The 21,067-nt window shown below is 64.1% G+C and overlaps 2 protein-coding genes across 3 annotated transcripts; both read left to right on the top strand.

Annotated features, from left to right (window-relative positions):
- Positions 1-388: 388 nt before the first annotated feature.
- LOC104019250 (zinc finger protein 783-like) lies at positions 389-9,663 on the top strand. Of its 2 annotated transcripts, XR_015698950.1 has the most exons (7): positions 389-609; positions 1,346-1,738; positions 3,015-3,141; positions 3,749-3,862; positions 4,887-5,141; positions 7,116-8,813; positions 9,028-9,663. XR_015698950.1 is itself a non-coding variant. In XM_087732990.1 (6 exons), the coding sequence occupies exons 1-6, from the start codon at positions 586-588 to the stop codon at positions 8,204-8,206; spliced, it is 2,004 nt and encodes a 667-aa protein (XP_087589116.1). In that variant the 5' UTR covers positions 389-585; the 3' UTR covers positions 8,207-9,663. The 2 variants fall into 2 exon arrangements, 1 of the variants encoding a protein (XP_087589116.1); XM_087732990.1 differs by having other exon boundaries at positions 7,116-9,663.
- A 4,032-nt stretch (positions 9,664-13,695) lies between these two features.
- Positions 13,696-19,362, top strand: LOC104019248 (E3 ubiquitin-protein ligase TRIM7). Its single transcript, XM_087733246.1, has 7 exons — positions 13,696-14,122; positions 15,638-15,724; positions 16,107-16,337; positions 16,718-16,740; positions 17,060-17,175; positions 17,493-17,525; positions 18,679-19,362. Exons 1-7 carry the CDS (start codon positions 13,715-13,717, stop codon positions 19,188-19,190), a joined length of 1,410 nt encoding a protein of 469 aa, XP_087589372.1. The 5' UTR covers positions 13,696-13,714; the 3' UTR covers positions 19,191-19,362.
- The last annotated feature ends 1,705 nt before the right edge of the window (positions 19,363-21,067 follow it).

Below are 21,067 nucleotides of genomic sequence, written 5' to 3'. Positions count from 1 at the left end.
CCAGGGGCCCGATCCCGCCCCCCCCGGTGGGTTCCCGGTGGGTTCCCGGCGGGGCGGGGGCGGCGGCGGTGGCGGTGCCGGGCGGTGCCGGCGGCGGGGGGGGGCCCCGACGGTGCGCGGCGGCGGCGGCGGGGCGGTGATGCCGTCGGTGCGACAGGGGGCGCTGCGCTGGCGACGGACGCCCCGCTCCGCCCCGCCCGGCGCGGCCCCCGGCGCGGCCCGCGCGGTGCCGGCGGCCCGCCCCCCCCCCCCCGGCTCGGCGGGGCAGCGGCGGGGCCGGAGCGCCCAGCGCGGAGCGGCGGAGCCGGGACCCGGAGCCGCGCTCGGTCTCTCGCCGCCGCCGCCCCCCCCCCCCCCGCCCCCGCCGCCGCCGCCGCCGCCGCCGCCTCTCCTCCCCCGGCCGGGCCGGGCCGCGCCCCGCCCCGCCGCGCCGCCCCGCCGCGCCCCCGCCCCGCCGCCGCCCCGCCGCGCCGCGCCGCCCCGGGCCCAGCCCGATGCCCGGCGGCGGGCGGAGGTGAAGGAGCGAGCGGGCGCTGGATCCTCCCGGCCGCGGCCCCCGGGGCCCCGGGCAGGGAACAAAGGGCCATGGCCGAGGGGGCTCCCGCTCAGGTAAGGGCGCCCGCCGCGCCCCGCCCGCCCGCCCGCCCGCCGCGGGTCGCGGCCCGGCCCGCCGCCGCTCGCCCGGCTCCCGCGGGCCGCACGTCGGGGCGGGCCGCGCCGTCGGGGCCGCGGCGGGCGGCGGCGGGGCGGGCGGCGGGGCGGGAGGCCGGCGGGGGCTGTCAGGGCGCGGGGCCGCGGCCGCCCCCCGGGGGGACGGGCGAGCGACGGGCCGGGCCGGCGGCGGCGCGGGCAGCCCCGGGGGGCGGCGCGCCCGGGCCGGGCCTCCGCGGCCGGCGGCGCCCGAGCTGCCGTCGGGGGCCGGGCCTGCCCGTCCCGCTGCGCCCCCGGCGGCCGGGCCCTGCGGGCCGGGGAGGGCCCCCCCCGCCGCCCCGGTGACAGCCCCGCCGCCCCCCCGCCCGCCGTGACACCGCCCGCTCCCCGCGGCGACGGGGCGGCCTGGCCCTGACAGCGCCCGCCGGCCCCCCGGGGCCTCCCCTCCCCGTGCCCGTGCCCGTGGCGGCAGGGCTCGGCTCTCCCGTGTCACCTCCCGTCCCCGCGGTGTCGGGGCCCCCCCCCCTCCCCGTCCCCTGGGACCCCCCCGGGGCCGCCACTGTAAGCAGCTTAGTGGGGACGTCCCCGCCGCCCCGGGCTCTGCGGCGGCCCCCGTCCCGGGGGTCCCCATCGCCCCGGGGGTGTCGTGTCCCCCCCCCGCCGCACCGTGACCCCGGCACCCCTCTGCCCGCAGGCGCCAGAGCCGGTGCTGCAGCCACGCTGCCCCTCGCCCCTCCGGCCGCCGGCCGGCCCCGAGCGCACCTCGGAGCGGGAGACGCAGACGGCCGAGCTGTCCCTGACGGTGGTGGCGGCCGTGCAGGCGGTGGAGAGGAAGGTGGACTCCCATTCCACCCGCCTGCTCGACCTGGAGGGGCGGACGGGGATGGCGGAGAAGAAGCTGATCGACTGCGAGAAGACGGCGGCGGAGCTGGGGAACCAGCTGGAGAGCAAGTGTGCGGCGCTGGGCACCCTCATCCAGGAGTACGGGCTGCTCCAGCGGCGCCTGGAGAACATGGAGAACCTGCTGAAGAACAGGAACTTCTGGATCCTGCGGCTGCCCCCGGGCAGGAAGGGGGAAGTCCCCAAGGTAACGGTGTCCTGGGGTGCGGGAGCCCGGGTCTGCACCCCGAAACGCTCGCGGAGGGCAGGACGGGGGGGGAGAGGCGGTGGGAGAGCGGGGACGGCCCTGGCGCAGGTGAGTCGCTCGCCGTCGGGACCTGGCGAGAGCAGAGCTGCCCCTCGCACCTTCCCGGCGCCTCCCTGGCCGTGGCCCGCCTGCGGTGGGAGACGGCCCCGAGGGCAGCGGCCCCCCATACTCCGGCCGGAGGTTTCAGTTCTGCTTCGCCACGCTGGGCAGCCTGGGTGCGAGTTGCTCTTTTTTTTTTTTTCTTTTTTTTAACCACTGTTTGAGAGAAACCCCGCAGATTTGGTGGTTCTTTTTTTTCACCACCATTTCTTTTACCACCTTGGCGCTGCGGTGGGGGTCTCCCGGGCCGGGGAAGGAGCATGCGGGAGCCGCTGCTGCGAGGAAGGGGGAACCTCTGGGATTCGGGGGAAGGCAGGCGAGCTCCCTGCGCTCACAGCTGGCCTTAGCCGAGCATCCGAAGGAGCCCACCATCAACACTAATTCCTCCTTCCGTTTCACGACCCTCTCGCTAAAAGAAAGTTTGCAGGTGGGACCGCGTGAGCCACGGCAAAGTGAAAGCCGCCGCTTTGCCGGAGACAGCGGCGCGGGTCTGGAAGAGCGGGCTTCGCACCCTGACACCCCGTTAGCGCAGTCGGGGAGCAGAAGCCGAACACAGCCCGGCTCGCGCATCCTGAATTTATCCTGAGAAATTATTACTCAGCAGACAGGCTTAAAAGCGCAGCCTGCTCCCGGCCAACTTGCACGCAATAACTAACGATAACTGGGAGCCCTTCGGGCCCCGGTAGTTTTCCCTCGAGTTCGGGGGTAATTGAATCTGGGGTTTTACGTCAGCTCATCAATAGAGATGAGGTCTGGCCCTTGCGCCCGATTTTTATCTCCTTGATGCTGCCTCCAGGCGGGCACAAGCCCGGTCTCCTCTGGAGAGTCGTCCCCGCCGGCACAGGGACCAAGAGGAGGAGGTCGGTGTCGTTTGGGGACATCACGCTCTGGGTTCATCACCGGGAACGGGCTGTTTGGCTGAGACTTTTAATCTCATAGAAATACCTGCCCAGGAGTTGGTTTAGATATAAAAACCCACTTGTTGATGGCCGTGAAGTAGCTGAAGCCTCGCCGTGTGCGAGTGGGAGCGAGCTGCCGCTGCCGGCAGCCAGAGATAACGCGCCGGGCTCCTGGGGAGCGAGGCGGCCGCCTGAACCCGAGCTGCTTGTGGTTGCAGGTGCCGGTGACGTTTGACGACGTGTCCGTCTACTTCAACAACAAGGAATGGGAGAAGCTGGAGGAGTGGCAGAAGGAGCTGTACAAGAACGTGATGAAGGGGAACTATGAGTCGCTGATCTCCCTGGGTAAATACGGGGTGTCCTCACTCCGGTGAAAGGCAGGTTCCCTGGGGCTCCTGGCTGCCCGCAGGCCTGGGCGTCTTCTGAGTCCTCCTGGAGGACCAGCAGCTTCCCCGTGGCTGTTGGAGGGGCTTCCCTTCCTCTTCTGGGTCGGCAGCGGGTACCAGCCCATGCACCCCTTCAGAGGACGCTTTTGCAGAGTGAAAAGTTGTCCGATGCAGTCTTAGCTACGCTCCTTTGGGGCATTTCCTACTGAAGCTGCAGGAGAAATTCTGGCTCTGCTGGGGCCAGAGGTGAAACGCTTTTGGCTTCAGGAGAGCCAGGAGTTTGCCTGAGAAGTTCTAAAACCCTGCCAGAAAAACGTACGGGTTGGGTTTCTTCTCGAAGGCAGTTCCTCTGTGTGTGTGGCACCTCAGCCTCTGCCTCCGTGAATCTCTTCTGCCCGTCCAGGGAGCCTGGCCTGCCTGCAGCACCAGGCTTTTCTGCCTGCAGACCCTTTGTGGATGCTCCTGAGTGTCTTCACGTGTCCCCGCGGGTGCTGGGGAGAGGTGGAAGCCGCTATTAGGATTGCCTGTGCAGTAATCCCTTCCTCCATCCCTCTGTCTCTCAACAGACTATGCAATTTCCAAACCTGGTGTTTTGTCTCAGATCGAGCAAGGAGAGGAATCACGGGTCAGGAATGAGCAGGACTTGGAGGAGAGCGAGATCATTACCGATGCCACCGCAGGTGAGACGGCAGCTTCGCGCGAGGGGAGCCCTAGGTTGCCTTCAGAGGAGCTGCTCGCCCCGAGGCTAAAGCGAGTGTTGCTGAGAGCCGTGCCCGAGGAGGTTATGGGGAGGAGCCTTGCGTACGAGCGGGAAAGGTTTGACTGATGAGAGATTTGATGTCCAGGTACGGCTCAACGTACAAACCAGGGCAAGCGGAGCCCGGAGAGTTGGGCACTAGGAGCTGTCAGCAAGGGAAACATCTGCAACCAGCTCAGCTCCTCAGGGAGCCGGCGTGCCCAGCAAGAAAGGAGAATCGGGTCCCATTGGGAAACCCCATCCACCCGAGGGAGCCGTAGCCTTCCCAAAAAATCTTCTCCACCCTCTCTGGTTGTGGGGATGGTGCCTGGGTTCATCCTTGGAGCAGCCCCCCGGGGCAGGGAAGCCTGCCCCATCCTGCACGCAGGGACCCGGGGTGCTGAGGCGTTTCTCCAAGGGCAGGGCTGGGCTGGGAGCAGGGCACCAGGGACCCCGAGTCCCGGCGCAACTCCCACTCGGAGATAAGGGGGGGAGATAAGGAGGTGTCCTAGAAGAGATGGTGCCAGCGCTGCTGCTGGTCTCTGGTCCTGGGCTGCGGATGTGGGGTCGCTCCGACCCCCTGCCCATGCTCTTGGTCACGAGGATCTTGAAGTTAAATTGAGGCCAACGGGAAGAGAAAAATCATCAGCTGCCCGCAGGGAGCTGCTGGCTCAGTGCTGCAGCCAGGGAATGTGGGGTGGCAGAGGGGTGCTGAGCTGCAGGCGCCAAGCCCCCAGGCTGGGCGGAGGGAGTCCCCTGTGCCTGCAGAGGATCCCAGGCGAGAGGCGGGAGCGTGGCGGGGATGGTTGAAGGGCAGGGGCTGAAGGGAGAGCAGAAGAGGCCGAGCGAACGAAACTCCTCTGCAGGATCAGAGCTGGTCCGCGGGGAGCCGGCAGGGATTGTTGCGAGCGGTTTCTTCATCCTGGCTCCCGGGAATGACGGCGAGCGGGAATCTCTCTTTGCTGCAGCTGGTATAAGGGTTGTGATCAAAACGGAGGAGCTCCTTCCTGAAGACAGCCCCGAAAACCCTGAGCTGCACGGGATGTCGGGGCAGTCGGAGGGGAGCTTCCAGAGTCCAGACGAGGAGGCAGCCTGCGAGAGCCCCTACGGTTCCGTCTCCCCTCCGAGGGACCTCCCAGGAACCAGCCTGGGTGACTCGTCCGAATACGTAGCTGACTTCAACGAGATCCAGAGGGTCATCGTTCACCACGGGAGCTGCACAGGTGAGATGCTTGGCACGCAGCTCTGCGGCACGTGGCACATCGCAGGGCTGGAGGCCCAGGAGAGGCTGTGGGAGGTCAGGCAAGGGTGGGGAAAGGGTTGGATGAAAGAGGAGGGGTAAATCCCCCCAGAACCAGCACCAGAAGGAAAGTTTTTGGCTGCCGCCACCCCAAGAGCAGCTGCGGTGAGACCTCAGGCCGAGAGGAAGAGGCAGCCCATACGTGGTGGACATCAGAGCGTGGACGCTGAGGGCACCTGCCCTGTTCCAGAGCGGAGCGAGCAGCGGCTCAGTCCTCCGTGGGTGGGAAAAGCCCTTGTTACACACAGGGACCAAGGGAAGCCGTGTCCCAGACAGCGCTTTATGAGAGCCCCAGTGAGCTCCTGCTGCCAAAATCCCGCCGTTGCAGAGGGCAGAACGGTGGTCGAGGACTCCTGCCCCGGTGTTAGTCGTGCGGAGGAACGGTGTAAGCTGCTCGGGTGCTTACACACCAGACTTTGCTGGAGGAACGTTGCGGGGTCCTGCACATCGACCAGCGTGGGGGTCGCTCAGGGCAGGTCTGGAGGATGGGGACAAGGGTGGCCAGGGGTCCGTGATGTGAGCTGCTGAGAGGGAAGGGTGCGGTGAGGTTAGTGGAGAGACGAGAAGATGGCACTGGGTGCTTCATGTGTAGAAGTCCACCGGCTGAGCGGCAGATACAGTCCAGGTCCTACAGACGTGCTTTGAGGGCGAGAGATGGGAGAGCGGGGAGATGGGCTGTTGGGAACGGTGGGTTTCCTGCCTTCTGACGGCTTTGCAATGGTGTAACGCCAACCAAGAAAGATAGAGTTGGGTTCTTGACGTCCACCTCAACTCCGTCTTGTGGATCCTGTGGCCTCACGGTTTTCTAAAGGAAACCAGTTAAGTCGCCAGTGGGGCTGGAGCCGATCCTCATCCGAGAGCCAGCGCCTTGGCTGACGCGTGGGGCCCTGGCTGGTGGGGCTGAGCGGGAGCTGCGGCAACGCTCTGACCAGGGTGCGGGTGCCGGTGACCAGCGCTCGAGCAGCGACAGCCCCTGGCTCTGCATAGGAAAAGCTCCTTGCTGCGAGGAGGTGGGGAGGAGGACCTGGGAATGTGGGTTTTCCCCACTGACCCCTCCTTCCTAGAGGAGAGGGCCACAGCTTTGATAGATCCTGCGCCCATCGGCTGCCTCTTCTTGGGAAAGCGTGGCTGCTCTTCCTGGAAAAGCACATAGGCCTGGCTCAAAGTCCAGCGCGGGGTGACGTGCGAGGCATCCACCGTGGGTCTTTCCTCGGGGCACACTGGCTGCGTGTGTCCCCGATAGGGCAGGTGTCACCAAACAAAAACACCAGGTCACCTCTGGCGTCAGTGACGCAAGGCGGGAGCCGGACACACGGACGTCCGTCCCACCGCTGTTTGCCTCTGGGAAGGAGGGGGGTCTCTGCCCGCGCCCCGTCGCAGTGAGGCCGAAGGAAGGGGATGGTCCCAGGCTGGGCACGTCGTCTCGGCAGCCCCGTGCTGTGTTTCCGTCGAGCGGTGCCGTGCGGGGTGTGGGGAGCGTTGTTGTAGCCCAGCGAAACGGCAGCAGATGGAGCTGCTCTGAAATCGCTCTGCCGCCCGAGTCCTTGCAAACCGATGGTGCTGTTATCCCCCTGTCTCGCAGCATCATGAAATTGCAGAATCTTTTGGCAGGCGGGTCTCACTGCACCCTCCGAAGGAGCCTGTCCAGGGGGCAGTTTGTCTGTCCTGCCTGTCTGGGGGGCGCAGGCTCGCCTTGCTGCCGCGAGAGGACGTGCCCCGTCCCAGGGCGCGGGGCTCCGGGCTGGAGCCAGCTCACGTCTGGGCAGTCAGGCAGGGCAGGCAGGCGCAAACAGCTGCAGAAGCCTGTGCAGATGTTTCTGTAGCAGCCCCCAGGTGCATAAAAGGCCACCCCGTCCCACCCGATGACCCTAACGCTGTTCCGTTTTTTTCCCCGCAGAGGACGGGATCGTGATCAAGACAGAGGAGGAGGAGGAGGACGACCCCGACACCCTGGAGCCGTGCGCCATGTTCTCGGGCAGGACCGAGCCGCCGGCGTTCCCCAGCCACGAGGCCGGGCTGGGCTGCGAGGCGCAGTGCAGCTCCAAAACGCAGCCCAGGAGCCTGGCGGCCGCCCGTGTGGGGAAGCCCCCCGCCTGCGAGAGGGACTCCGGGGAGATGAAGCCGGCCACCGCCCAGCAGCGGAACCGGACGAGGGAGAGACCCTACATCTGCCCCGAGTGCGGGAAGAGCTTCATGCTCAAGATCAACTTCATGATCCACCAGCGCAACCACCTCAAGGAAGGGCCCTACGAGTGCCACGACTGCGACCTCAGCTTCCGCAACAAGCAGCAGTTCCTGCTGCACCAGCGCAGCCACACGCGCCGGGGCGTGGGGGTCCCCCGGCGCCCCGAGCACGGCCTCAAGCCCCAGGCGCGGCCCCCGCCCCCGGGGAAGCCCTACAAGTGCTCCGAGTGCGAGAGCAGCTTCAGCCACAAGTCGAGCCTCAGCAAACACCAGATCACCCACGTTGGGGAGCGGCCCTTCACCTGCGGCGAGTGCCGGAGGAGCTTCCGCTTGCAGATCAGCCTCATCATGCACCAGAGGATCCACGCCGGCAAGAGCGAGATGGCCTTCCTCTGCCCCCAGTGCGGGAAGAACTTCACCCGGCCCTCCCACCTCCTGCGGCACCAGCGGACTCACACCGGCGAGCGGCCCTACCAGTGCAGCCAGTGCGAGAAGACCTTCAGCGAGAAGTCCAAGCTCACCAACCATTACCGCATCCACACCCGGGAGCGCCCGCACGCCTGCGCCGTCTGCGGGAAGGGTTTCATTCGCAAGCACCACCTCCTGGAGCACCAGCGCATCCACACGGGCGAGCGGCCCTACCACTGCACCGAGTGCGGCAAGAACTTCACCCAGAAGCATCACCTCCTGGAGCACCAGCGGGCGCACACTGGCGAGCGGCCCTACCCCTGCACCGAGTGCACCAAGTGCTTCCGCTACAAGCAGTCCCTCAAGTACCACCTGAGGACGCACATGGGAGAGTGAGGGGCTGCCGACGGCTTCCTCTCCCTCCCCTCCCTCCCTCCATCCATCCCTCCAGCCCTCCTCCTCCTCCTCCTCCTCCTCCGCTCATCCGCCCTCCCTCCATCCCTCCCCCCCCCAGCTCAGGGCATGGACATCAAGGAAGCTTTGTGTGGTAGCGCCGCTGGTCTGGTGGAGACGGCTAGGCTGATTGGAAATAAATTAATTAATTAAAGCAAGCAATGCGCGGCAAAATTAAAAGATTATATATATATAAAATTAACAGAAGCAGCTGATTTAGGGGGCATCCTCACCATCAGAAAAAAGCAAACAAACCAACAACAAAAGAAACCTGTACAGGGTGTTTTGCCGGAGTAGGACTCTTAACTGCTTTTTAAATCTACTGTTTGTTTTTTTAATAAATGTGGAGGAACGTTTTATTTGATAAGCAAACTTAGGATCGCCAAGATTTTTTTTTTTTTTTTTTTTTTAAATGCTCTGTAGGCTGATTCTGGCACAGTCACTTTTGTCCAGGGGCTCTGCAGAGGCGCTGCCTCGTCCCAGCTTTCCGGGCTGGACGCGACAGCCGCTCAGCAGCGCGTGGTGACAAGGAGCTCCCGGCCAGGGGGAGGTGAGTAATAAATAGATCCAGATGACGAGGAAGTTCTCCGTGTGTCTAGATTGGAAGCGCTGGTAGGTGCCTGCCCGGCTCTCGGGGCTGTGATGCACTCATGAATTATACAATAGAATAAAATACTAGTTGCAGTAAAAGAACCTTTTTCTGGTAGGACCCCATCAGCAAGGCTCCTCCAAACACTCATTTCTAGCGCTTAATCCTTCTGCAGCGGCAGACGCCTCTCCGGCGAGCGGCGACCCCAGGCGCCCGGCCCTCCCGCCGCTACGAGAGCTGCACCGAAGGCATCGCCGGCCGGCGCGAAACGCGGGAGCGGTTTGTAGACGCGGGTCTTGCCGCGGGGTGCTGTGGGGTCACGATGTACCTGTGCGCAAGACCTTGACGTGTTTTAACTGCTCTTCTGCTCTCTTTGAAACGCGCTGCGGCGAGCGGGCTGCCCTTGCCGGTGGCATCGACCGCGCACTCCCCAGCGGCGGGAGCAGCGGGACTCCTGCCCCAGCTTGGGGCTGCCTGCGGGAGACCTCCCGGTCCCAGGTACCCGCTGCCGGGGTCCCTCGCCACGCAGCCATGGCTGCAGTCGCGGTGGGTGGGACACGGGTCAGTCTCCTTGCTGTTGGTTTGAGCTCCCGTCTCCAGCGGCTCAGTTCTCCGTGGTCCCGGCTCGTCCTCGTCGCAGCTCCCGTAGCTGGGCTGCGGCTGGGTGAGGCGCACCCGAAGGGCCGGGCCGTGGCCGGAGCGGTGACGCCAGCTCCCTGGTGCACACCGGGCTCCTGGCCGATGGGTGCTGTGGGGAAGGCGGTGTCGGATCTCATGTTGGACAGTGGCATCAATAAACAGAGCGATGATGGGATAAGTTGTCGGGACCTGTTAATGCCTTTGCAGAACCAAAGTCCTCGCTGCAGGACTTTCCATGTGTATGAACCCCTCCTAAATTTGTAATTTACAGCCTCTTCCGCACTAGAAAGTGCGCGGAGCTGCTGAGAGCTGCCGGCTGGTCACCGCCGCGGAGAGAAGCGTTTCGGGGCTGCCAGGGCAGGCTCCAGCCAAGGTTCCTGCGTTCCCACTGCCGGGCTGGTGCTTGAAACTCCCTGGGAACAGTTTGGGGTTTCAGATTGTGGCATGCAGTCTGACGTGGCTTAAACATGCTGCGACGGGGCTGATGTCCCGGGAGGGAGGTGCTGGCGTGGGACAGGAGGGCCTGGCTGTCCCGTGCCCCTCGGCAGCTTCCCTGCATCCCCCTCATCAGGACTAAATGCAATTAAGGGGGATAAAGAAATCAAAAGCAGAACTGACTCTGCTTCTCAGCAGCTTGTGTTCATGCTGGCAGTGCCACAGACCTGGCACTGTCCTTTTTTCTTCCTAAAAATGGACGGATTCTGCTTTTTTTTGGCAAAGCAGCCACTTAGGTGCCCATACTAGCGAAGGGGGCCTGGCTGCCCCTCCGCAGTGCCGGGAGCCCTGGGGACGGGCAGCCCCCTCCTTGCCTCAGCGTGGCCAGGCTGGCGGTCCCCACCCTCTGCTCGGTGCCACTGGGCCCCGTGCAGTGACTGCTCTCCTGCTCGCGCTGCTCCTCGCTGGCCACGTCGGTCACTGGACGCCACCAAGATTTAACAACGTCCAGGTGACCTTCAGCGCCCCGAGTGTCAACAGCCTGTCTGCAGCCGCAGCTCCCACACCAGGGCGGGGGGGACACAGCCATCGCGGGCCCCGGCGGGCACCGAGCTCAGGGTGGCAGCGGCGCTGAAAAACCGCAGAGGTGGCGGTGCTGCAGGGCACAAATCTGAGGGCGGCACGTGCTGCGAGCAGCCTCGCCGCCCCGCGAGCTGTCTGCAGGTGATCGGCACCCTCCACTTAATTGCGGGTGGGTTCGTTTGGGGAGTGCTGAACACTGCACAGTCCTCAGCTAAAACACTGCTCAACTAAGGGGGTTAACGGCACCGTCCCGCAGCAGCACCGACTCTTCGAGGGCTCGTGTCCCCGCAGGTTTGGCCCCATCACGTTCACCCAGCCCTCCCTGGCCCAGGGTGCTGGGAGAGCTGGACGTGGCTGCAGCCAGAAGGCAGCAGCCTGGGGACAGGGGACGAGCAGGAGCCACCGCCGTCCCCGCTTGGGTGTGAGGTGGGCAGCGTACCCCCTGGCAGCACCCCAGTGCCGCCTGCACTGCAGCCCAGAGGCTCTGGCCAAGCAGGGAAACCACGCTGTCACCTCGGGATGCTGCAACGACGGTGAACAGGGGGCTGAAAGCATTGTGCCGACCCCACCGCAGCTGCCGGGACGGGACCCACTGTGGTGGGGAAGCAGGCAGCAGGGCGGCAGGGGCTTTTGGCAGGGCACAGCCCATGGCAGGGCAGTAACCACCCGGGGAGGGAGGGTTATTCGACTGCTTTATGGCCAGGGACAGCGCAGCCGCCAGCAGCACTTCAGGGATGCATGGTGCCCCCGAAACCGCTGGGGTCGCTCCTGGGGCCCCAGCTGGCAGCGCAGCAGGGTGGCAGAGGAGCAGAGCCGAGGGCTGCACACGGGGGCTTGGTTCTGGGCACCCACCACCCGCAGGGGCTGAGCCCACCGGCAGCAGCACAGAGGGGACGTGCCCCCGCAGCCTGCAGAGATGCCTGAAGGGGCTTGGGGGGCTACCGGGGGCCCTCTTCTCTTCCCTACGCACCGCTGCTGCCTTCTGGGTGCTTTGGGGCTGGGGCAAGAGCAAAGGAGACATTGGGAGAGCCGCCGGCGGCCATGGGGCGCAGGAATGGAAGCCAGAGCCCCCCTGCCCTGGGGCGGCCGCTCGGTTTGGTGGGATTTCAGGCATGTAGGAAGGGGCCAGCAGCACACAGCGAGGCCACCGGCCCCGGGGAAGCGGCTCACGGACCGGATTACGCTCGGCTCCCGCATGTCACAGCTGCCACGCTGACACAATCCCTTAAACTGCATTAACCCCCAAACCCGGCGGGTGGGAAGCGGCTCCCGCAAGCGTGAGGCCTCGGGAAGGACCCTGCTCTGCACCCCCAACCTGCCCGCAACGGCCTGAGCCGGAGCGCAGCTCCCCAGCACTCCCAGGCACGTTTCAGGTTATAAACGATTAAATTTATTTAAGCAGCCAGAGCAGCCAAGGCGGCTGGCAGCACTGTGCTGAAGCGTGCCGGCTTGCAGCCCTGGGTGCTCAGGAGGGCTCCGACTGCAGCATCCCTTTTTTAAACAATTTATAAAGCAGAGAGGGTGAAAACCCAGCGGCAGGCTCCAGGCTGGGTGTCCCGCGGGGTTCAAGGGGCCTCCCCATCCGGGAGCTGCTGGGCGGTGTGGCTGGAGGGCACGGGCCGGCAGCGGGGTCTGGGAGCAGGGACCGTCTCCCCACCCCGCTGCACCCCACGGCCCGCGCTGGCTCTTGCACCAATGCCCCAGTGCAGGGCGGGATGAAGACTCACGCTCACACACGCACCAGCCCTCCCCGGGCCGCGGCTGCCGGCTGCCGGCGTCATCCCCACTCCCGTGGGCTGCCCATGGCCACGCGCGCGTGCAGATGCGGGCACACGCACCACACGCAGCGGGGCCCTGGGCTTCCCTGCTCGTTCCTCCCCCGTTTGCACAGGCACGCACACACACACACAACCAAATACGTGTCTGGAGACACGCACACGCAGACATGTGCGCCCATACATGTGCACACACACGCATGCATGCACACAGACACATGGCCACGCACAAATGTGCAGCTGCACATGTACAAAACCATTCACGCTTGCACATGCACACACACAAGCATGCACACACCATGCACATGCACACACCACACACACAGGCAAACAGATGCACACGGACACGTACACCCAGACGTGCCTGTGCGCACACACACACACATGCAGACATGCACACGCATCCACGTGTGCGCACACCAACGTGCAGGCTCGTACCCACACACACAGATACATGTACACCCACAGGTCCGCACACACACACAACATCCATGTGTACGCAGATGCACGTGCGTGCATACGCATACATACGTGCACGTGCCAATGCAAAGGCACACAAGTAACACGCACACACCAACACACATGGCCACGCATACGCGTGGGCATGCACACATATATGCACGTGCGTGCACACATATGTGCACAGATGCACTGCCATACATGCACATGCCAACATGCATGCATACAAATACACATACACACTCATGCACACACCAATGCAAAGGCACACATGCACGCACATATGTGCACACACCAACACGCAAGCACACTTGCATGCCTACGTGCACACGGCTGCACACGTGCACACACACGCGTGCGCCAACACACATGCACACGCTTGCATGCATACACACGCGTATGCACATGCCAGCACACCTATACACACACAGAACCACAGAATGGTTTGGGTTGGAAAAGAGCTTTGAGATCCTCGAGTCCAGCTGTTAACCCAGCGCTGCCAAGGCCACCACTAAACCATGTCCCCAAGCACCACATCTCCCCGGCTTTTCAGTCCCTCCAGGGATGGGGACTCAGCCCCTGCCCTGGGCAGCCTGGGCCAGGGCCTGACAGCCCTTTGGGGAAGGGATTTTCCCTAACATCCAACCCAACCCTGCCCTGGCGCAGCTTGAGGCCGTTCCCTCTCGTCCCATCCCTTGTTCCTGGGGAGAAGAGACCGACCCCCCCGGCTCCAGCCTCCTTTCAGGCCGTTGCAGAGAGCGATGAGGGCTCCCCTCAGCCTCCTCCTCTCCAGGCTGAGCCCCCCCAGCTCCCCCAGCCGCTCCTCCCCAGCCTTGGGCTCCAGACGTGCACACGCCCGCACGCACACGCGTGTGCAGGGACACGCGTGCCCCCAGACACCACCGCACGCCGGGTGCCCCGCAGCCCCGCCCCGCCCCGCGGCCGTTCCGGGAAGCGCGGTTCCCCGCTGGCATGGCGCGGGCCGTGCTGGCCCTGGGCGAGAGCCTGCAGGCCGAGGCCACTTGCCCCATCTGCCTGGAGCTCTTCACCGACCCCGTCATCACCGAGTGCGGCCACAACTTCTGCGGCCCCTGCATGGCGGCGGTGCTGGCGGCCCCGCCGCACCCCGCCGCCTGCCCGCAGTGCCGCGCTGCCGTGGCCCCCGGCTCGCTGCGGCCCAACCGCTCGCTGGGCGCCGTGGCCGGGCTGGCGGGGGCCCTGGGGGAGGAGGCGCGGCGGCCCCGCTGCCCGGCCCACGGCGAGGCCCTGGGGCTCTTCTGCGAGAGCTGCCGCGGCCCGCTCTGCGCCCGCTGCCGGGAGGAGCCCCCGCACCGCCGGCACCGCGCCCGCCCGGCCGAGGAGGCGGCCCAGCAGCTGCGGGTAGGGTGCGAGGGGAGGGGAGCCGCCGGGGAGCGGGGCGCGGGGCGCGGGGCGCGGGGCGCGGGCTGGGTCCCTTCCCTCGCCCTCGGGCACGGGCCGGGGTCCCTTCTAAGCCTGGAAATGGGTCCCTTCCGGGAACAGGTTGGGGTCCCCTCCGGGCACAGAGCTGGGGTTCCTCCAAGGCACAGGTTGGGGTCCCCTCCAGGTGTGGATCTGGATCCCCTCCAGGCACAGGTCGGGGTCCCCTCTGGGCATGGGTTGGGGTCCCCTCCTGGCACAGGCTGGGGTCCCCTCCAAGAACAGGTTGGGGTCTCCGCTGGGCATGGGCTGGGGTCCCCTCTAAGCATGGATCTCGGTCCTCTCCATGCATGGGCTGGGGTCCCCTCTGGGCACAAGTTGGGGTCCCCTCCAGGCATGGGCTGGGGTCGCCTCGGGGCACACATCTGGGGTCCCCTCCAGGCACAGGTTGGGGTCCCCTCCGGGCATGGATCTGGGTCCCCTCTAGGCACGGGCTGAGGTCCCCTCGGGGGACAGATTGGGGTCCCCTTGGGGCAGAGGTCAGGGTCCCCTCTGGGCATGGGCTGGGGTCCCTTCCAGGCACAGGTTGGGGCCCCCTCTGGGCATGGATCTGGGTCCGCTCTGCACATGGGGTGGGGTCCCCTCTGAGCACAGGCTGGGGTCCCCCTCCATTCATGGGCTGGGGTCCCCTCAGGGCGCAGGTCACGGTCCCCCTGGGGCACAGGTTAGGGGTCCCTGTCCAGCCACGGATTTGGGTCCCCATCCAGCTGCTGGCTGGGGTCCCCGTCTGGGTATGGGTTTGGGGTCCCCGTCTGGCCACGGGCTGGGGTCCCATATCCCCACCACCCTGCTGGGGCTGCTGGTTCTCCCGTGGCTCCCACTGCCCGTCACCTCCCCGCAGCCCACGCAGGTCCCTCTCGCTCCTCACCCTTCCGCAGCCCCGCGAGGTCCCCGTGCCCCATGTGTCCCCAGCCAGGGACGGGGCTGGGGCTGCAGCTACAGGGGACATGGTCTCCCCCCGAGATGTAGGCTGGGGTCCCCCCTGCCAGCAGCTCGCTCTGCCGCGGAAGAGCACGAGGGTTTTTTTTTAATACTCCAGCAAATTTATGGAGTGTGTCCGAGACGCAGTGCTGCTGTCACTGCAGACCTCTTCCCGCAAATCCCACTTCCAACACCAAAAGTTGTTTTTCCTAATTAAAAAAAAAAAGCAAAAACAAACAAACCACAAACTTCAGGGTTTCCACATGAAGCTATTCCAGCAATGTTTCTGGCCAAAGCGGCTGCGCGTGGGCATCTCCCTAGCCTGTCTCTAAGGCGTGCTCGGGGAGCGGTGGGTGCTTTCCCCGAGCGCTTCCCTTCCCCACAGAGCTGAGCCCAAAACCCACCCCGGTGACCCCTCCCCACAGGGGCTGTTTGGTGACATCGTCTCACTCCTGCAAATATAACCCCAAAATCACCAAAAACGCTTTTTTTTTTGTGTTTCCCCCCCCCTTCCAGGAGACACTCAAGAACAACCTGGTTTTTCTACAAAAAGAGAAAGAAGAATTTAAGCCCGAAGGAGAAAAGAAAAGCGATGGCCTGCTGGTAGGCGTTTCTCTCTCCGTGCGCACGCCGTGCCCCCCTGCTGACCTACCCGTCTTCACGGGCGCATCCCATCTTTCCCTCTCCCCACATATATTTATCCCCTTTTCCGTAACAACACTACTTTCTCTCTCCCTCTCTGTCCATCCCATATATCCTTCTTCCGTCCTGCTGTCATTCAGACTCCGCTGTCAGCTTGTGTCCATCAACATCCAGGCTTGCCACCCCTCTCCTCCCTCCACCCTTCCAGCTTTTCCTCCCCAAAAACTCTTCTCCTTTTCCCCATGACCCTTGCCCGCCTCTTCGCAGCACCGGGTCCCCGTGCCTGCGCGGAGGCTCCCGGAGGACGGGATGGCTCAGGGGCCTCCGCGCGGGTGCCTTGCAGGGGGAGGTGGCCTCGGAGCGGCAGAGGCTGCGGGACACCTTCGAGCAGCTGCAGCAGTTCCTGCGGGAGCAGGAGGGCGTCCTGCTGGCCCAGCTCGACCGGGCACACGGGGAGCTCACCAAGGAGCGCCACGAGTACATCTCCAGCGTTTCGGAGAGGAAATCGCTGCTGGACACGCTGATTGTGGAGATAGAGAAGAAACGTGACCAGCCAGTGGTCGAATTCCTTATGGTGAGGCTGCATTGCCCACCCGGGCGCTGTGACCCCCCGGCAAGGCTGGGGACACCCACCCGGCCCCCCTGCATCCCGGTGCCCGTGCAGCCCAGAGCCTGGGAGCGAAGGGCAGCACGGTGCTGGCCGGCGTGCCAGCGGCCAGGCTGTGACGCCGCGGCGCGTGGTGTGGCTGGCGTGAGTCTGGGCCTGCAGTGTGAACTGAGGGGAGGCAAGGATTTGGTGAGCGAGTCACCGGAGAGTCCCCAGGAGAGCGGTGTCACCCCCCAATCCCCATCACCCTGCTTCACGCAGCAGGGGAGCGACTGTAACTCACCGCCCCGGGGACCGGGGTCCTTCTCGGCAGTGCCAGAGCTGACCTGGTGTTTTCTCTCTTCCAGGATGTTGGCAAAATCCTGAGCAGGTATGAAATGGGCTCAGCGTCGCTCTCCTCCCGCGTGGCTCTTCTGGGTGGAGGTTTGGAAACGCTGCAGGTGGCCGAGCAGCAGCAGCCGGAGGGGAGATGGCTTTGCTCTGCTGAAGAGTTGGGATTTAATGGGATGTTATCTGGAACCAGAGGCTGTTGCAGCCCTGTTAAAGACGGGGTTCCCGTGCCAATAGCTGGGACACAGCTCCCCTGAGTTCTGTTGCTGTAGGGGATTGTCCCCCCGTTTCCCTCCTGGCCCTGGGTGCTGGCTGACTGCTGGGGTCAGAGCTCCTCTCCGTGTTGTTTCCCCCTTCAGCTGCGAGGCGGCGAAGGCCCCGATCCCAGAGCCGGTTTCCCCAGAGCTGCAGAGGACCGTTAAGAGCCTCTCTGAGATGAGCCAGCTGGTCGTGGGTGCGGTGGACAAGTTCAAAGGTAAAGCAAAGACACGGTGAGCGATGCCTGGCTGTGGAGCCGGTGTCCAGGCCGCAGGCGGGTGTGCTGCTGCCCCAGGGCACCGGGCACTGCTGTCCCCGCACCATGCAGTGGGAGATCCTCACCACCCACGGCCTCTGCCTGGGGCTTGGGAGCAAAACACACCTGCTCCAGCCGGGACCCATCTCCGAGGTGGGCTTTGCTGGAGCCCAGGGAGCTGGGGAGCAGGCTCCACGTCTGGCTTGCTGTCCTGACGGGGAGGAGGAAGGATGCCACAAGAGGAGAGGGACTCATGCATCTTCCTTTCCTTCCTCTAGTGAACCTGCTGAGCGAGGTGGACAGAGAAAGAGGTAAGTTTCTGGAGCTGATGGGCACAAATAGGGAAGAAAAGCTTTCCAGAATGAGTTTCCTTATGTCCTTGGGGCAGAGATGGGCTCACACCACGACATCTAAATCCATGGTCTGTCTGAAACCGGGTCCTTTCACTTTGACTAGGCCTGCTATAAAAATCCAGGTCCGTCCCCATGCCCGGCAGCACCCAGCGACACCGTCCTCTCCCGCCAAACGAGGCCTGGGGCAGCGCGAGGCCCTCAGCTTCCCTGTCTCTGGAGAGTTTATTCTTATGCCGTGATGTATAAGACTGTGACTAGTTAAGCAAAGGGGCCGTATGCATTTTGAGCTGGCGTTTAGGCACAGGTTGGAAATGCCTTTGCAGGTGCTGGGGGTCCACGCAGTCCTGGCAGCATCGCAGGGCTTGGGGCTGGCTGGAGCTGTTTGCGCTGAGGCCAGTCTCTGCCCTCTCAGTTTTCGGGATGAAAGTGTGCCTCAGTTTCCCCCACGCTGTGGTCCCCGCCGTGAACCGGGGCCCTGGAGGAGCGGGTTTAGCAGAGGGGCTGGGGTTGTGGCACTGCGCGGTGACACCTCTGTGGCCTTGTGGGACGGCCGCGGGATGGCAGCAGAACATCCCACATGAATGGGCGGCTCCAGCTCTGCGGTGAGATTGCCTGGTTACTCGGCGGAGCGGGGTTAGGAGCTGGTTTTCCCTTTGGTGAGCATTCGTTCCCCTTGTCACTGGAGCAGGGACTGGCCTGGCACCACTGCTGCCTTGCAGGCAATGCTTCCTCACGCTCTGGGGATATGTTGCTCCCCCACACCCAGCCTGCCTGCAGCCCCATCGCGCTTAGACCCAGCAATATCCAGCACAGGATTAGCAAAGCAGGTTTAGCAAAGTCCATTGTGTCCATCCCCTGTGTGTGGGGACGCTGCCTGGCTCGGTCCTGCTTCAGGGAGCGCTGCTTTTCCCATGGGTCCTGGCATGGGGGGCAGTGACTGCCCCATGTCCCGTGCCACCTGAGGGGACCGCAGGTGCTGTGTGTGCGCTCACGGGGCACGAGTGCCTGCTGTGCTCACAGGACACGTCCCAGCCCTGTGGAAGAGGAGGGAGAGGTGCTGGTCTGCTCCTCAGCAGGCAACGGACTGACGTTTCTCTCTGTCGTGCATTAGTGAAGGTGACGCTGGACCCAGAGACAGCAGGCCCGTACCTGATCCTCTCGAAGGACTGCAAAACCGTGCGGCTGGGAGACGGACAGCAAAACCTCCCCGACACCCCCAAGAGATTCACGGGCAGCCCCAGCATCCTGGGCTCCCAGGGGTTCACGGCCGGGAGGCATTACTGGGAGCTGGAGGTAGGGAACGGGGACAGCTGGGCCGTGGGGGTGGCCGTGGAGTCCGTGCGGAGGAAGGACTCGCTCAGCATGGCGATGGGGAAGATCTGGGCCCTGCGACGGGACTGGAATCTCCAGTACACGGCCCTCCACATGCCCCCCGCCCCGCTGGCACTGGAGGAAGAGCCCCGGCGGATCAGAGTCCACCTGGACTACGAAGCGGGCCAAGTGACCTTCTACAATGCAGAGAACATGATGCAGATCTTGCAGTTCAAGGCCTCCTTCACCGAGAAGGTCTTCCCATACTTTTGGCTCTGGTCAGAAGAAACCTACATCCAGCTGTGTGCCTGATGGGGTCGGACACCTTCTGGTCCCCTGCCCTGTGCCCTGTGCCCTTGGCTAGCTGAGCAGGCAAGAGGCGTGGGAATGACGCAGCATTGCGTTGCAAACTCACTGCAGCTCTGCCTGGGCTGCATCTCCTCTTGCCAAGTCCTTTGGAGCATTAAAGATGTGTTGTCCTGCCCGGGGGGTGTCTGCTCGCTGGTGTCCTGGCCGGATCTCACAGTGGCGGTGTCCCACCTGTCCCTGCAGGCACTGAGGACACACACACATATGCCGGAGAGAGGCTGGGAAGATGCTGTGATTGCCCGTGCTGGTCTTTGGCAGCGCTGCATGGCTTGCTTTGGCTCGGTGTGGTCTGCTGTCTTGTGGGCAGCATGGGGATGCAGCCACCCCACACCCAGGAACTCGGGGTGGAGCCATGGAGGTGCTAACAGTGGTGGTAACTGCTCACGTAAACCTGTAAAAACTTGCTTGAAAGGAAAATGTTCAGGGAGGGGACAGGGCCAACTGGAGAGCTGGAGTGAGGGCACAGCCCCAGCCTCCCCAGGCTGGAAGAGCAGCAGTGATGGGGGGTGTGATGGGGATCTGTGAGATTCTGGGTGGTCAGAGAGGGAGCAAATGCTGTGTTGTCTAATGCAGGAACCAGGAGGATCCTGTGAATCTGGTGGGTGGCAGGATGCAGGCAGAGGAACACGGGTCACGTCCTGGAGGTGTGGGATCCCCTGCCCAGGCCTTTACGTCTCTGCATCACGCTGAGAACGCTGAACCCAACGTGATCAGCCTCGCAGCCAGAGACAGCGGCCTCTGAAATGCCACAGGGAGATCCGGCAGAGCGCATCTGCCAAGGACTCGGCTTGACAGCAGAGATCTGCAAACCTTTATGTGAGGAGAAGGGGCACGACCTGCTGGAGCCATGCTGCCTGTCCCGAGTGCTTCACTGTATCACCCTCTTTCTCCAGCTGTAAAATGGGACTGTGTGTTTTGGAGCTGGGACTGCTCCCCCCTGTGCCTGCAGCACCCACAACCGGGCAGGCCTGAGGGACGACCCATGCCAGGAGTCCCCTCCTTTCCACAGCGCAGCCATTGCTGCCTCGGTCCTGCTCCCCGACCGTCAGCAGGGGACAGGGCTGGGAAAAGGCAAGGTGGGGCAACGGGTCCTCTGAAAAGCTGGGCATGTGTCCATTTTTAAGGCAAATAGCAGCACCTGGGTAAATATCACAGTTCTTGCAGGTGGAGGACACGAGCGAGGTCTGCAGGGGTTATTTGGGGCGGCCCAGTTGCGCCTGCTTTCTGCACCACCCCGCGGGCTGACGTGGGCACGCAGTGCGCTCAAGTCTCTCTTCTCCCACTCCAATTTCACAAGTGCCATGGCTCCACGAGGTCTCGGCGCTGCAGGGACGCGCGCTGGCTTCTTAATTTCACGCCGCCGCTCACCGAACGCCTCACAAAAGCGGCCGCCAGTGACGCTGCTCGTTTAAAGATCTCGTTTGAGGAGAAACGACGCGGGAAGGGTTCCTCGGCTCACCGAGGCACAGTTAGTTACCTGCTGGGTTTATGCCCTTTTCCCCCCGCTCATCTTTCCCCGTTTTAACCGCTTCCCCTCAGGCCCAGGGGGGATAAAAGGGAGACAGCCGGAGATGTGGCGGCAAAGCGGGCGCCTCAGTGAAGCGGGGACTACATTTCCCAGCGTGCAACGCCGAGGCGGGCAACGCGTTCCACGCGTTGCCCGCCTCGGCGTTGCATGCTGGGAAATGTAGTCCCCCTTTGGCGCTCATCCACGCTACTTGAGGCGCCCCCATTGGCTGGCTTCTCTATTGGGCGGGAGCGACGTCAAGCAACAGTTGGAGGCGGGGAATGAGGTGGCCGCGGCCGTTCTTACTGGTCAG

The sequence above is a fragment of the Nipponia nippon genome, unplaced genomic scaffold (genome assembly GCF_047370975.1).
Source record: "Nipponia nippon isolate SJK-2023a ecotype South Korea unplaced genomic scaffold, ASM4737097v1 scaffold_1, whole genome shotgun sequence".
NCBI lineage: Eukaryota > Metazoa > Chordata > Aves > Pelecaniformes > Threskiornithidae > Nipponia > Nipponia nippon.
Note: the sequence above shows the minus strand (reverse complement) of the source record. Positions and strands in the feature narration are given on the sequence as shown.

Bases quoted from the DNA above. Each gene is read 5' to 3' on its own strand.
- LOC104019250 (XM_087732990.1), top strand. From the start codon at position 586: ATGGCCGAGGGGGCTCCCGCTCAG. The intron at 610-1,345 runs GTAAGGGCGCCC...CTCTGCCCGCAG, and splicing joins CCGAGGGGGCTCCCGCTCAG to GCGCCAGAGCCGGTGCTGCA. The intron at 3,142-3,748 runs GTAAATACGGGG...GTCTCTCAACAG, and splicing joins TGAGTCGCTGATCTCCCTGG to ACTATGCAATTTCCAAACCT.
- LOC104019248 (XM_087733246.1), top strand. From the start codon at position 13,715: ATGGCGCGGGCCGTGCTGGCCCTGGGCGAGAGCCTGCAGGCCGAGGCC. The intron at 14,123-15,637 runs GTAGGGTGCGAG...CCCCCCTTCCAG, and splicing joins AGGCGGCCCAGCAGCTGCGG to GAGACACTCAAGAACAACCT. The intron at 16,338-16,717 runs GTGAGGCTGCAT...TCTCTCTTCCAG, and splicing joins CAGTGGTCGAATTCCTTATG to GATGTTGGCAAAATCCTGAG.